The 15,564-nt window shown below is 35.4% G+C and overlaps 1 protein-coding gene across 11 annotated transcripts in view; it reads right to left on the reverse strand.

The window, feature by feature from the left end:
* The window catches only part of RBFOX1 (RNA binding fox-1 homolog 1), a 1,735,725-nt gene that overhangs the window by 34,917 nt on the left and 1,685,244 nt on the right, over positions 1–15,564 (reverse strand). For 3 of the 11 annotated variants that reach the window (XM_044089083.1, XM_044089082.1, XM_044089089.1), the window contains one exon: positions 13,018–13,070. The exons of the other annotated variants lie outside the window; for them this stretch is intronic. In XM_044089083.1, the coding sequence (XP_043945018.1) occupies positions 13,018–13,070 (53 nt within the window). The remainder of the gene's footprint in view (positions 1–13,017; positions 13,071–15,564) is intronic. 11 annotated transcript variants of the gene reach the window in all.

Genomic DNA, 15,564 nt, shown 5'->3' on the forward strand with positions numbered 1-15,564 from the left:
ATTTAAAAGTGGGTATTTACTATTAGAGAATGTTGCATCCGTAGACCCAAGCATTCTCCAGCAGGGTGTTAACATACAAGTAATGCCTGCTAAAAACAAGTGCAATGCTTTACAGCAGCATGTCAAGCTACTGTGGAGCTCTGACAGAAAAAACATCTAACGGCATCATTACTTTATGCTCTCTAAGCGGTGCTTCTGCTGTTTACTGAGTGTAAAAAATATTAAAAAAAAAATTAGGAAACAAAAATGTGTGTGTGTGTGTGTGTGTCTGTGTGTGTGTGCGTGTGTGTGTGTGTGTGTGTGTGTGTGTGTGCACGCGTGCGTGCGTGTGTGTGTGTGTGTGTGTGTGTGTGTGTGTGTGTGTGTGTGTGTGTGCGTGTGTGTGTGTGTGTGCACACGTGTGTGTTGTTTCGGTTTGTGCGTGTGTGTTTATATTTCTGTCTGTGTTTGTGAATGCGTGCTTGCGTGGATGAAAGCAAGGGGTGCGTGTAAGCAGAGAGTGAAGAGTGAAAGTGATCAAGCACAGGCAGCAGCCACACTGAGGAGGTATATGTACCTCTCAACTCTTAGAGCAAGTTATTTGAATAAAACCTAAAATAAAGCAGGAACAGAGGCTCACAACAGGAACATATTCCTGTTAAAAATAATAGGACTTGTGTTACATGCATATTCTGAAGTACAAGTATGCGTGTGAGAGGGAGAGAAGAAGAGACAGTGATACTGATGGACCAGTGGCAGCAGCAGATAAGAGGTTTGCGTACTTCTCAAAGTTTTAGCTCAAAAAATCTGGATAAAGCCTGAAATAAAAGGGAAACAAAGACTTAAAAATCGGAACAGGATTTTAAATGGCATTCTTATAAAAACCATAAAGTAGGTTAAATAACAGGATTTGTGTTAATGTGAATTTTCTGAAGGAAATAAAGTCTGAAAGTCAAATCCATGTCATTATTTTGTGACTTCAATCCCAATGATTGGCAAAAAAATAAATTTTAGCAGTGAGACATCAAAAAAATAAAGCAAATATATAGGTATTTTTAAATGATATATTTTGGATGTAAAGTGCTTCCTCTAACAGCATTTACATATACTACAGCAACTTTGAAATATTAGGCGGAGGAACTATTTTACATCAAAAATATATAAAAACATAATATACTAGTAAGAAATATATAAATAAGTAAGTAAAACACAACAATTTTAAGACAGCCCATTCTCTAAGCACAATAATGCCCTCCAGGGTGTCTGTTATTGTATAAATAACACCTGTGCAGGAGTTGCACAATAACGCACACCCTGTCAAGCATTATTGCTTGCTTATTGGTGACTACCTGCTTATATCAATTTTTGGTTTTTTAGACTGCTCTGCTTTACATAATTATTTGTGTATATAGTTTATTGACTTATTTTTGAATAGTAGAAAATGAACTGATATTCTTCAGTCAGGTAACCTTGAGTGTTGGTACTGACCTATTCTGGGAAAGGGCAAAAAACAGTACTATAGACAACTATTATTAGAATTCATTGGGAAGAATTTTCTATAGTGTGTTTGTATTTGTGAAGTGCAGTAACTGTAGAGAAGGAAGCACAAAAAGGCACACTGAATCCAGTGGGAAGGGGGAAATGGGCCTTTGGAATTAGGCCCAAAATCTGATCCAGTGGATATTCAATGCAAAGCCTATTTGTGGGTTTGGATATGTTGACTTATAAGCCAGAGCAGCAGTGCATATATCTTACACACCCTTGAGTCCAAGATTCAGTCATCGAGTTGCTTAGTTATTCATTTGTATGCAAATTTTATACTTCAATTTGCTTTTTCAGTAGTATGGAACCAGAAATCATACCACCCCTCAGGCTGTCAGATTACTGTGGGCTGTGGAAAGGACCCAATGAAAATAGATCCTGCCTACAACTACAGTCTTCCTAGCAATTAGGATTTCTGTTTCTCAGAAATACTCCATTTTTGATGGCATTTAAAAATTCTGCACATGAATAATATGTTGAGGCAGTGGATGGCTATACTGAAAGAACATTAATCCAGGGTCTGCAGTTCAGTTTTTACTTCTCTTCAATGCCAGTGTAAGTTTTAAAATATATTGTTTACACAACCATTCCAAATGTCAGTATGTATCTGTCTGTCAAAGGCACTAGTAATCTATTTTAAAAATGTTTGATCTTTAGTGGAGATGACCAATTGCTGCAGGTGCCTCTACTAAGTGTGTGGTTCCTGAACATCACTTACCCTTCCTGGCCTTAGTGTAATATTCTTCCTAGTTTCAGTGTGCAGAGAAAACAGAGTCTTCCTAGTGCAACATTCTCTTTACAGCCTTATGGAGTTTTGTATATGCCCTACTGAAACCTCTTCCAGCAGTGACATAATGTCACGAAGACCAAAACTCCATGCTCAGCATGACCCTGTGAATTTGACAATGTCCTGAACTTCAAAGTCCACCATTGAGAGCTAGCAATCAAGGGTGAAAATTCACCCCACTCTGAGCAGAATAGGTGAACTGAAAAATACTTCTTTTTATTCATCCTCTTAGACAACCTAGGGATTAGGGTCACTAGATGAACCTAGATTTCCTGGATTACTTATTCTTTGAAACTAAGAAAATGAGTTACTGTTATATTAGGAACTTCAGTTGTATGTCAGAGCATTTTGATCCTGGGATTGCCCTCTATTGCCATTAATTACAATAGCCCCTAGTGCATTAGCATTTAAATTATCTTTCTCTTAAAAAAACAATAAAATAAAAAATAGTTTGTAATCCCTGCCATTTTGAAATAAGTGTTTATCTTGCATATACATAAAGGAACCTCTCTGATAAAGAAGCCACTTTGTATTCTGAATCCTCTTTCTTCAAAACTCAAAAAGAATGTTGCATAAATGATTGATTGCCTTCAATCAAGAATATTGATTGCAAATTGTCAACATGAAATTAGAATGGGATTTATTATTGATGGTACCCACTTCATAGTAGAATACTTTGAAAGTATCTCTTTATTTATAGGTTCATATGTTCATAGGAGTGTACTAGTCTAATGGCCCTGTAGCCTTTACAAGCCTAGCCCCATAGACATCCCTGGCATCTAGCCACCCGACACTAGTTACCAGTGCCTCTATAAGGAAAAGCCACTGGAGTGATCCTCGGGGTGTATTTTCTATTTCCCATCCACTTGTCAAGATTTCTCTTGAAGAGAGCCAGTAAGATGCTCTTCTTGATGTATATGGGAAGTCTATTCCAGAGCATGGACAGTCTCTGGGTTATAAACCTGTCCCTCCAGCATGTTCTGTTGATAGTGGTAATGAGATTGAGGTCTCTGGAGTGTGTGGTGTGGAGAGATTGGGATTTCTTTAGATGCAGCATTTCAAACAGGGCTGGGTCAGACATGGCTTTGTAAGTCAAGCAGAGATCGCCTCTTAGTGGATGATATGAGAGAGAGAATAGTTGGAGTTTTTTGAGTCTGTCCACGTAGGACATGTGCTTAAGGCCTAGTATCCTCTTCATGAGGTACATTTGTGGCTTCTCCAGTTGTTGCAGGAGTCTAGTGAGTACATGCCAAATGGGGCATTACACTCTATGATTTGTCTAATAAGGGAAGAATAGAGAGGAATGATGACCTCTTTCTTCCTGGATGCAATACCCTTGGTAATGAGATGTGCCACATAGAAGGACTTTCTGACCACAGTGGCAATGTGGTGATCAAAGGAGAAGTTGCTGTCAACCGGTGTCCCCAGATCTCTTATAACACTTTCAGTGTTCAATTGGCTCCCATCAATGTGGTAATTAGTGAGAACTGAGTTTTTTCCAAAGGGGATGATGACACATTTTTTGGCATTAAGCTTAAAGCCATGGTTTCAACACCAGTCATTGGTTTCAGTGAGGCCTTTCTGTAGGATGTCTGCATCACTTGGGGAGTTAATAATGGCTTCCAGCTTGCAGTCATCTGCAAACTTGGTCAGCCAGAGTCCTTCCGTGTTGGCCTGGACTTCTGAGATGTAGATGCCAAACAGGAGAGGACCCAGGACTGATCCCTGTGGGACTCCACTTGTGACTCATCAACAGTCTGACATGGAGTCCTCTACTTTCACACTTTGGGTTCTGTCTGTGAGCCAATTTGCAAACCACCTGTATTTTATCTTTGTTTACTGGAAAAGTCCAACTGGGATAAAACCCTTTTTGTAGCTGAGGCCTGGGGTTAAAAAAAGCTCATCCTTTAACACCAGTTATGGCACACACATGAAATACAGTTATATAATATCAGAAGGCAGAGAAAATATAGGTAAGTGTTCATATATGAGAGAAAAAATTACAATAGCTTGCATAAACATCACTTAGAACATGTACACAGCTTCCATGGGAACAGTGTAGATCATTCATTAGAAATAGATGCAGGCTTGTATATAGCAAAGAGTGATATAACATTGCAAAGATACTGTAATATTATCTGCAATTTCTAGCAACTAAGAAAATTAAAAGACAAGGTAGTTTAACTATGGAAATATTAGAAAAGGGAGAAAGCGATTGATTATGGCATATAGTATGATATGCTAGTAGTATAGCACGTATGAAAATATTGTTACATTTAAAATTGAAAAATAAAGTAATTAGGAAAGTTAAGATGGTTGTGCCTCCATGGACTGTTGTAAGCAGTATTAGTTTCAGATAGATAAGGAGAGAGAGAGAGAGAGAGTCATGAAACTGAAACAGAGGGGGGGGGCAGTGAGATAGTGGGTGATCTAATTAGATCAATCAAGAGAGGGAGCCTGTGACTGATATAGTTTGTGTAAACAAAGTTACTCCTTGTGGTTAAGTATGCATCTTTCTGGCATAAGGGAGAAAAAGAGGAGGTGGAAATAAATAAGTATTTAAAGAAAATGTAACAGGTGTGGCCAAAAAATATTTGAAACGGAAGTTGAGTGATATCAGAGCCAATGTGTATGTAGATGTTGTTTTAGTAGCAACCTGAGGGCATGTGTCTTGTATGTTTTATGTGCAGTGGGATAAATTAAGAAAATGTAAAAGATTAATTCTTCATATATAGTTACTGGGATTGCAGTCTAGAGAACTACTGAAGACCCTAGCCCAAGTTTCTTGACTCCCTCCCAAAAATTAAAGAACACTTTTTTGAAAAGCACTGTGGAATCTTCACATTCACCTGAGCCATCACCAATTCAGGCAGATGGAACCTCAGTTTAACATCTCAAATGAAGGACAGCACACCTGTGAGTGCAGCAGCCTCCCCATTATGTTACACTGTTGTGTAAGTATTTGAAACATTAATCCAACATCTTAGCTATAGAATCCTAGCTAGATAGCTCAGACTTGCTCTTAAATGCTACAAAGACACAACTGACACTTTTCACCCCTAAAAACTTCTCAAACCAAAAACAATCTTTTCATATCCTATCAGCCAAAAGAACAAACATAGCATATATCACACAGGCAAAGCTCGCTGGATGACAATCGCAGATATGATCCACATCTACTCCTAGCCATCAAAAAAAAAAAAAAAAAAAAACTGGGATCCTTCCACAGGGCTGGACATTTCCTCACAAATAAGTCCAAAAAAAAAAAACACAGCACAAACACACCTTCTTCACCTACTTCCATCCATTCTCTGTGCCTCACCCATCTTTACAAATCTTAACTTAATTATCAGAAATAAACTGGAGACAGTGCGCAGCAAAACTGCAAAATTTGCTACAAGCACTACTATTATTTATTATTATTGCAGCCCATAAACAAATAAACTCCCTTAGAAAAATGTCCAGCTCTAAAAGAAATACTACAACTATGTACCACTAATTGAGAGCGATGATCTAACAACAAGTTTTTATATCCATCAAAAAATCAATTAACAGTGCAGGAGACTCACTATACTCTAACCAGGTAGCAAAAATCTGGAACTAAATCCCTTTATCCCCTTTGAAATAAGATAGGTAGACACACTGCATGGCTTCAAAACATCACTAAAGAAACACCTGCTAAATAATCAGTTTTACTTCTGCACTGCTAAGGCTACTCCCTTCGTACTCAACCCAAACTCCACCATCACATTTATACTCCCTTAACTTAACCTTTCTGTACCCTATACCTACACATGTAACAAAGTTACACTCCCTTTACTTAATGTTTCTGTATCTATACCTACACATGTAACACTTTACTTAATGTTTCTGTACCCTATACCTACACATGTAACAAAGTTACACTCCCTTTACTTAACGTTTCTGTACCTATACCTACACATGTAACAAAGTTACACTCCCTTTACTTAACCTTTCTGTACCCTAATGTTACACATGTAACAAAGTTACACTGCTTTTACTTAATGTTTCTGTACCTATACCTACACATGTAACAAAGTTACACTCCCTTTACTTAATGTTTCTGTACCTATACCTACACATGTAACACTTTACTTAATGTTTCTGTACCCTATACCTACACATGTAACAAAGTTACACTCCCTTTACTTAACGTTTCTGTACCTATACCTACACATGTAACAAAGTTACACTCCCTTTACTTAACCTTTCTGTACCCTAATGTTACACATGTAACAAAGTTACACTGCTTTTACTTAATGTTTCTGTACCTATACCTACACATGTAACAAAGTTACACTCCCTTTACTTAATGTTTCTGTACCTATACCTACACATGTAACAAAGTTACACTCATTTTACTACGTGTTTCTGTACCCTATACTTACACAAATAACAAAGTTACACTGCCTTTACTTAATCTTTCTGTACCCTATACTTACACAAATAACAAAGTTAAACTCCTTTTATTTAACCTTTCTGTACCCGATACAAATGTAACAAAAGTATACTCCCTTTAATTAACCTTTATTTATCTTACACTTACACAAGTAACAAAGTTAAGCTCCCATTATTTAACCTTTCTGTACCCTAATCTTATGCATATAACTTCATAGCTCTATTAGTAAGAAGTCTAGAATCTTCTACAAGTGTCATTTACACTATTCTTCTACAGACTGTCACTTCACCCTCTACCTACATTCTCACCTCCAAAACTTCCCTTTCCCAGGTAACTGCCACTACTTCTACTTTCTTTAATACAGGTCTATACAAGCTCTCAGTCTACCTAATGTTTAATATAACTACTTCTCCTCTTAAGTATGACTTCCTGCTAAATCCCTTACTGCCTTTGCTACCCTTTTCTGTACTACCAGCTGATAAGCACATTACATGATACATCCACTGTCTATATGAATTTGTCTGTAACCATCTACCTCATGAAGAAATGTATTTCCTTAAATTTGTAGGTTACTATATGTTATATAATGCATTCTAGATGTAATATAATTGTATTTGTATGTAAACTCAATGGATTTTACAAAATGTCATTTTTTGTATTTAAATGGACTTGCCTAATATGTGGGACTTTTCTCCCCGAGCCTTTGCAGAAAATGGAATAAATCCCTGTCAGAACTTCACGATAAACATAGAGAAACAATAAATAAATAAATAAATACATACCCGGTGAAGGAATAGAACCTACAGCCTTCTGATTGTCCAGTAGCAAGATGAGCTTACTATCTGTTGAGCTACTGAGATTGAACCTTGATGTCGGAAGAGCTCTTAACATTCTGAGCTAAATTTTCATAATATAAATGTCTTTTTGCAGTCATGTGCAGTATTTCTGGCTTAAGCAGTGTTCCTTAAACATCTGTGTCATGAGCATTAACTTTGGAGTCACTAATGTAAAAAATATTTGTGAATCAAAGGTGAGTGATGGGTGTCAGCATCTACATTATCCAGTTCACAAGTTCATAGCTGTGTGGTAGGCTAATGGCCCTGGAGCCTTTACAAGCCTAGCCCATAGAATTGTCCTGGCATCGTGCCGCCCGACGGTCAGATATTCAATATGTTTGTGCATTGGGCACTTCTGTCATATAAACCAGCTCTCAAGTTGAGATTTCTACCTTTATCAGCATTAATCCTGAAAGCCAAGATATATATATATATATATATATATATATATATATATATATATATATATATAGATAGATAGATAGATATCCACAGTAAAAAAACAAATGGTGCTAGCAAGAGTTACCACCAACAACAATGAAATGAACAGTAAAAAAACAAAGCAGGAGGAAGCAGCCACAGCTATATAAAATAACAGCTTTATTAGTAAAAGAGGTGTGCACTTTCGTGGCACCAGCCACTTCATCAGACAATCAAAGAACAGTAAAACACAGCATTTATACCAAGCTTATCATTGCCATCAACTACCCAATTAATCCTTAAAACCATATACCTAGTATAAAAAGTTTTATACCTAGTGTGAAAAATTTTAAAAGCTTAAAATTAAAAAAAGCTTGACAATAGAAACAGCATATCACATCATACAACTTAATACATACAATATAAAAGTATAAAAAAGTATAAAAGGTTGAGGGGGGAGGGGGTTGCTACCTACTATTTCTTTAAATCTCTATTTATAAGAATGGGTTTAATATTAATTTTGTCATTCAGGCCTACCCCAATGTTAGCTCGTAGCCTTATAATCCATTCTAGTTCCCTAGTTTCTACTTTATTCCTAACATCTCCACCTCTATTGTTGGTATAGACTTTATCTATTACTAAAAATAAAAATGTGTGTGTCTCATCATGGTCCCTCACATGCCTGGCTAAGGCATTTGTCTCTATTTCTCTGGTGCCTTTTTATACTAGGTATATGGTTTTAAGGATTATTTGGGTAGTTGATGGCAATGATAAGCTTGGTATAAATGCTGTCTTTTACTGTTCTTTGATTGTCATATATAGATATATATGGGAACCTATCAGATCCACGAAAAAACACTTACCCGAAGACGAGATCACAGAGACCACAACGCTGACAGAGCAGATCTCCGACAATAGTAAGTATAAGTAGTGTGGAATGGGATGTATTCCCATTTCCACAATGTGGTGCGATCTCAGAGTTGGTATATTTAAACAGGGGGGTATGGGGGGCGCAGACCCCCACATGGTGGGTGCAGGGGGGCTTTTCCCCTGCTATATACATGTTTCTTGTTTTTTTTTTTATTTTATTGCAGAAACGGGAATACATTCCATTCCGCAGTAGTTATACTTACATTTGTCAGTGATGTGTTGTGTCAGCGATGTGGTCTCAGTGATCTGGTCTTTGGGTAAGTGTTCTGTCATTGATCTGATATGGATCTATATATATATATATATATATATATATATATATATATATATATATATATATATATATATATCTAAAATCATATTTTTTCTGTGGGATAAAATACTGAAAATGTACATATCCTTAGTTTATAACATTTAGCAAAGGGATGTACACAAATGTTCAGGAATTTAGAAATAAGTGAAATGTGTTGATGGCTCAAAGCAAAAGTATTGAATAATTTTCTGACCGGACACTCGAGTTGTAATAAAGGACACTATAGCTGACTCAGTTGTGTCTGACTTCCAATGCAACTGCTTTATGATATATTTTGAAGTAGCCACTGGTAAGGTATTTTTACAAATTCGAGCCAGCTACCTTATTTGTACCTTGGGATAGAACCCTAGAAGGAGATATTTAAATGTATTATTTAATGGATGCACTAAACCCAAACAACTGATGCTAGGTAGCTGAGGTGTCTGTTGTTGTTTAATGCTTTTGCTGTCACCCATCAATAGATTTCTCTTGTTTTTATTTTTTGGCCTGCTAATATTTATAGCTAGTATTCCTACCTGCCTAATTCTCTACCTAAAGGGTATAAGATTTTTATGAATTATTTTGTTAATATGCAGGAATTTATCATGAATGTCCTAGTAGTTTTCATTCTATGCTGCGCATTTCATTAACAATTACTGCTCTAGCCTATGCTACTGCTTTCAAATACTTACCAAATTTCAGAGATTAGAAGTAAATCATCAAATTTCTTAATTAACCAAGAATGTTCTTGATCTCACTTTACTGCATTTGTCTTCTATATAATCAGATATAAACAAATTTGAATCAGCTTATTGTTGGCAATTAAATTTGCTTATGTAGCATGGGAGATTGCATGATTGTCTCGCCCTGAATTATCTTTGCTGCACTGAACGATCAAACAGAAAAATGTACTCATTTCATTTTATTTTTGCATTTAATTTCTTATTTAGTAGCAGCTCACCTTTTTGAATGGCATTCCCTGAGGGACATATACCATTTTTATTCATACCTAATTAGGTCTGTGCATAACAGCACTTGTGTTTAGAGGTAGTGCAATTTGTACCTGCTTGGCTGGTGTCTTGAAGGCTGCATGAGGAGAGGCACCAGAAGGTCAGTGAATTGTTTTTAATACAAATATATTATATGCATCACTACACTCCTTCTTTGATACAAAGTTGTGCTACTTATTTCAACTTTGAAGGTACTATCTTATGTATATCATGGGTCACCATTTCCAATCTGCTTTGGTTTTCTCACTACAGGTTTGTTTCTCATGCCCTATTCTCACCATTGCCCTACTGAAGTGTACCTGTGCACCTCCACTAGCCCTTCTCACTCTCTCTCTCTCTCTGTCTCTTTCTCTTTCATTCTATATTTAATAATCTATACCTCTATTGCCCCTTGGAAAACCCACCCTCTTTTTCCTAACCTCCTGCAAACCTATATATTGTCTGTTTTCCCTTGACAAATGTTATTTTCTTCTGCATTATCCAAGGTTTATCTGAATGACCCCTATTTTTTTCTAACTCCTTTCTCTCCTGTATATTTGTTTCTAAAAGATATTGCACCATAAATTTTCCTTGGTTCTCATCCTTTGTAAATACTTGCCAGGATACGTGTGTAACCATATGCATTATAGATAAGTATCATCCTTTCTTCATTTTATACTTCTTATAAAATAGAGAGAGCACATGCCACTATATATTTTTTACAATTGGAAACATCAGCCGGTTATGCATGTTCAGTTTCATTGCATGGTAATATAGGTTCTTTATCAAGCACCCCCTGCCACCCCCACCCCCGCCCCCAAGAACTGGCAAGGCCTATTCAAGTATCCTGACAGTAAATATAAAATGCATCATTACAAATTAGTCTAAGGCAGTTTGCTATGCATTTATTTAGTATTGCAAGACAACTAACACCAGCTTATTAAAATAAATAATGTAAAATAGAGATTATTTAAGCAATGAACATATGCATGCTGTGGTATTGAGATGAACACAGAAAAAAGCACTGCATTAAAAAAAAAAAAAAAAAAAAAAAAAACAGATGGAATTCTCAGCATAACTGAAATGATGCTAAAATATTTCTAGTACTGCAATGTGAATGTTAACATGACTGTTTATTTTGAGTTTTGGAGACTGCAGTTATATACAATTATAACCATTATAACTACATCAGCCATCAAATAAAGGAGATTTTACGAACAAATATTTAAAAAATAGTTAAGCTGTAGTTTGTATCCCTACAAGCTAAACAGCTTCATGGAAAATATTGGCTGCACTCTTTTTTTTTAGAGACAGAAGAAAGTTTCCATTTTCAACTATTTCTGTGTTCATGGTCAGATACTGCTAAGATTGATGTTTTTACATTACACCATTTATGAAGTCTAGGATGGATAAATAATGGCAAACTGCATCCCTCTCTTCTGAAATAATCTAATAACTTAAAAAGAAAATAAGCTTTGAGGAAATTATGCTTTCATAAACAGGGTCTTGAAATGCAAAGGGTAAAATCTGCATCAAAAATTGTACATTTACATTATAAATAGTTATTTTTTTAAACATAGGTACATACAGAAGAACTGATAACACATAAATCAAGAAACAAGCTACTAAAGTTACAATAAATATTTCCCCAAAAGACAGAAAACATTCACATTGTGGGATAGCCTCTAACCTACATGACATTAGATGAAAGTCTAGGCACAAACTGGCCAGCTCCTCATCGGCAAAAGTAACAAAGTACCTTCCCTGTGAAGTAGTAAATTAATGTCATTTAGATGGATGGCCTAAAGAGGCTAGTGTGGACACATCACAAATCTGAAACCACTTTAAAGCAGAAATCAGTGAGAAATTAAATCTGTGCATAAAACATGGAATAAAGAAGATGCTTTCAAGGCAGTCATTAAATAAGACAGTAGCAGTATTTAATTTGATTTTCATAGCCCTAGCAGATCTGAATGCTGTGAAATCATTTCTTATATCTTGACATGAAATACTGATGACTTTGAAAGTTTGATTGTAGAGTTATATCAAGTTACAATTAGCTAACTGTTCTCATTTTCAAAATAACAGGGTGCTTAATCACGGTTGTACAGCTCTAACTTTAAACAGCAGTGTTTGAATTAGCTTTGACATTGAATAAAATCAACCAAGCTATAATTGCAAATAAATGAATAACAAGTATTTCTCATGCCTAAAAACGAACATTAAAGAATATAGTAAAATGGAGCAAGGAAATGCAAACGCAAAGAGAAATAGGCTGGTAAAAGTTTTCTGCCAAAGGTAGAGGTACGGGAAATCAATAAAGATTTTTCTTTATTCATTTTGTCCATGAATGTTTAAATATAAAAGAATAACAAAATATGTTTTTCATAAAAAAAAAAAAAAACAACCAGGATGACAAGACAGATAAGTAGCATTGAAAATGTTGTTACAGCTATAATGTTTTAGATACAGAATTAAGTTACTCAGCACAGATGTTTCCGTCGCAGAAGAAACGCAGTTGCTAAGAGTGTGAACAGTAGCTAACCCTTAGTAATACAGCAATACATTTATGTTACTTGGGAGTACTAAACAAATTGGATATAAGAAGTCATGCTGCTAAACTTTGTAGAGTTCAGTTCATTGATCCTACCTAAATACAATATCAGTGTATTTATACATATATATATATATATATATATATATATATATATATATATATATATACACATATATAAAATATATTTAAGCGTCGTACTGCATTAAATCATAAAAGGATATACAGTGTTGCATGGATGCATGAAAAAGTAGCAACAATTTTTTACCTGAAGAGGAGTTACAAGAAATTTCATCTGCTGCAACGAAGACGATTTGAGTTCTGCAAGAGAAGATAAAATTCACAATACCGCTTGCTGATTTGAAATGTGCTAGCTGCCAACAGACTTGATGTTTTGAGATGGGAGAGAGGAAATGTGCTCTACCTTAAATGAATGCAGAGAGGAGCTGAGCTGACCAGCAGCATGCTATTACTGCAGTAGTAACAGAAGGCATAAAGCAGAGCACAGCATGCTGGACTCTAAATAACTGAAACAATGTAACATTTACTAAAAGTCATCAGAGAAATACATCAGAGAAGGCTTTTAATAATTTCTACTTAACCTGGCATTCTAAAATATAGCACGATACTTGGCAAATATTAATAAGATAGCACTGCAATAATGTAGACAATAAAATCTACAAAGGCAGTTCCTGTAAACTTTAAAATATGAAAGTAAGCTAATAGGGTAAATGAGTGACAATATAAATATTAATATAATTCACTTATGCCTCGTAGATCATAAGCTATTTGTGTCCTCCATTAGAAGTATTAAAACAATATGGATTGATTCACTGGTTTGCACTAACTTAATGTATAACCTAAAATAATCAGTATTACCATTATGAGGCAGCAATAAATTATTCCTTCCACTTCTGCTTCAACAACTACACCCATTTTTATTTCCGTAACAAAATCTGAGGCTTTGATGACATGACTGTGCAAATGCAAAGAACCTTTTAAGGATATAACTACTGCAGTTTAAAACTAATTTATTTACTCTTGATGCATAATGTGTGCTGTAAAATCTGACAAAGCATATCACTCATTATCCATCCATTTCTAATACAATGACCACATGTTTTGCTACAGTATGTACACTAAACATAACCTGCCTTTTGCCCTAAAAATTTCCAGTAAACATTTTCTAATGCACTGCCATTATCATATATTTCAGTCTCATTATGCAAGACTGATGACACAATAGAATGTGCAAGTTCTGACAGTCTGAGAAATAGCAGACTGTTTTATAATATTTAATATATTTTTTTATTTTTTTAAACACCTTCATTGAATTATCACTTGTGACATAGGTAAATGAACATAAATATAAAAGTAATCAAACTGTATTACGTTCAAGTTTACAAACATTATACTTCACATAAATTGCTATATGTCAATATTTAGTAATTATTTTGAAAATTATATGTTTACTGTAAGCAGTTTTGAGGTGATATGTGTACATGTGCAGGTGTGCATGCTCATATGTGTTTGTGAGTGCATGTGCATGTGTGTATTTACGTGTGTGTGTGTGTGTGTGTGTGTGTGTGTGTGTGTGTGTGTGTGTGTGTGTGTGTGTGTGTGTAGTAGTAGTAAATCATTTGCATGACACTGTAAAAAGACCATACAACACAATTAAATATTCACCTGTCTTAGAATGTAAGAACTGATGTATGGAGTGAAGGAAGATACAGGAAATAAGAGTTTTGCTGTTTAGCTTTTGCCATATCAAGGAAGAATGGGGATTTAAAAGATGGCTTGCTTTGGAGATTATGGTCATCTGAAGGAAATATATCTTGCTGTAATGAAACAAAAACAATAAATATGCAATAGGCGATTGTAATATTATACTGATTAGCATTCAAAATGCCAAGGAGGTTAAAATACAAGAATGGTATCTCTTTGTTTAATTCAAAGCTGCATAAACTAATAAATTAGTTATCTAATGTATTTTCAAAATCACTCACAGTTCATAGGTTGTTACTAGTCTAATGATCACTGTGGCTCTTATAAGCCTATCCGTTCATCCCAAATACTTTGGGTGGTGAGTATCACAGGCATCTATTCGGGGGAGTGAGGCATATTAGTAGGAAGGTAAGGATTTGGGGGAAGGTGAGCAGTGTTAGGATAATACTTTTCTTATTGACAGCCTCTGTCCAGAAAGAATAGTTTGGGCCATCGGGGCTCAAACTCATGGCGGAGTTCACTAGAGTCCAGTTCACAATGACAGGACCATAAAATCATACAATGTGGATGTAAGATCGTACAAGTTTGATCGAATTTTATACAGCTGCTGTATCAAGCATTATCTATCCTAACTGTAAACAGCAGGAATTAATGATATTTATATGGTGCACATGATAATGTTTTTGGATATTCCTGCTCTCCATGACAAGTATTAACTAACATATTTTGCATTGTTGTATTGCTGCCTTAAGATGAAGTTGAAATATTTGTCATTCTTTAGGGACTGAGCTTTACAACAGATATTCATTCATTTAGACAACTACAGGCCTTTATTCTTGTAATGTTATTTTTATGTCTGAGAGGGAAACCAGAATCTTGGTTCACATATTTCATGAATAACAATTTAAACTGGTCAACAGGCAGCAGATTAAAACATGGCTTTAGGTAAAACCATAGTTATTCTTAACTCCAGCAGAATCATAGAAGTAAATAATTAGAAATAGAGGTAGAGAAGTAAATATTTGAAAATAAGAAAATGTTACAGCTGGAAATGTATAACCAAAAAAAAGTTGGATAAGCCATGGTCAAT

The sequence above is a fragment of the Protopterus annectens genome, chromosome 12.part0, assembly GCF_019279795.1.
Source record: "Protopterus annectens isolate FY-2018-M chromosome 12.part0, PAN1.0, whole genome shotgun sequence".
NCBI classification, from domain to species: Eukaryota; Metazoa; Chordata; order Ceratodontiformes; family Protopteridae; genus Protopterus; species Protopterus annectens.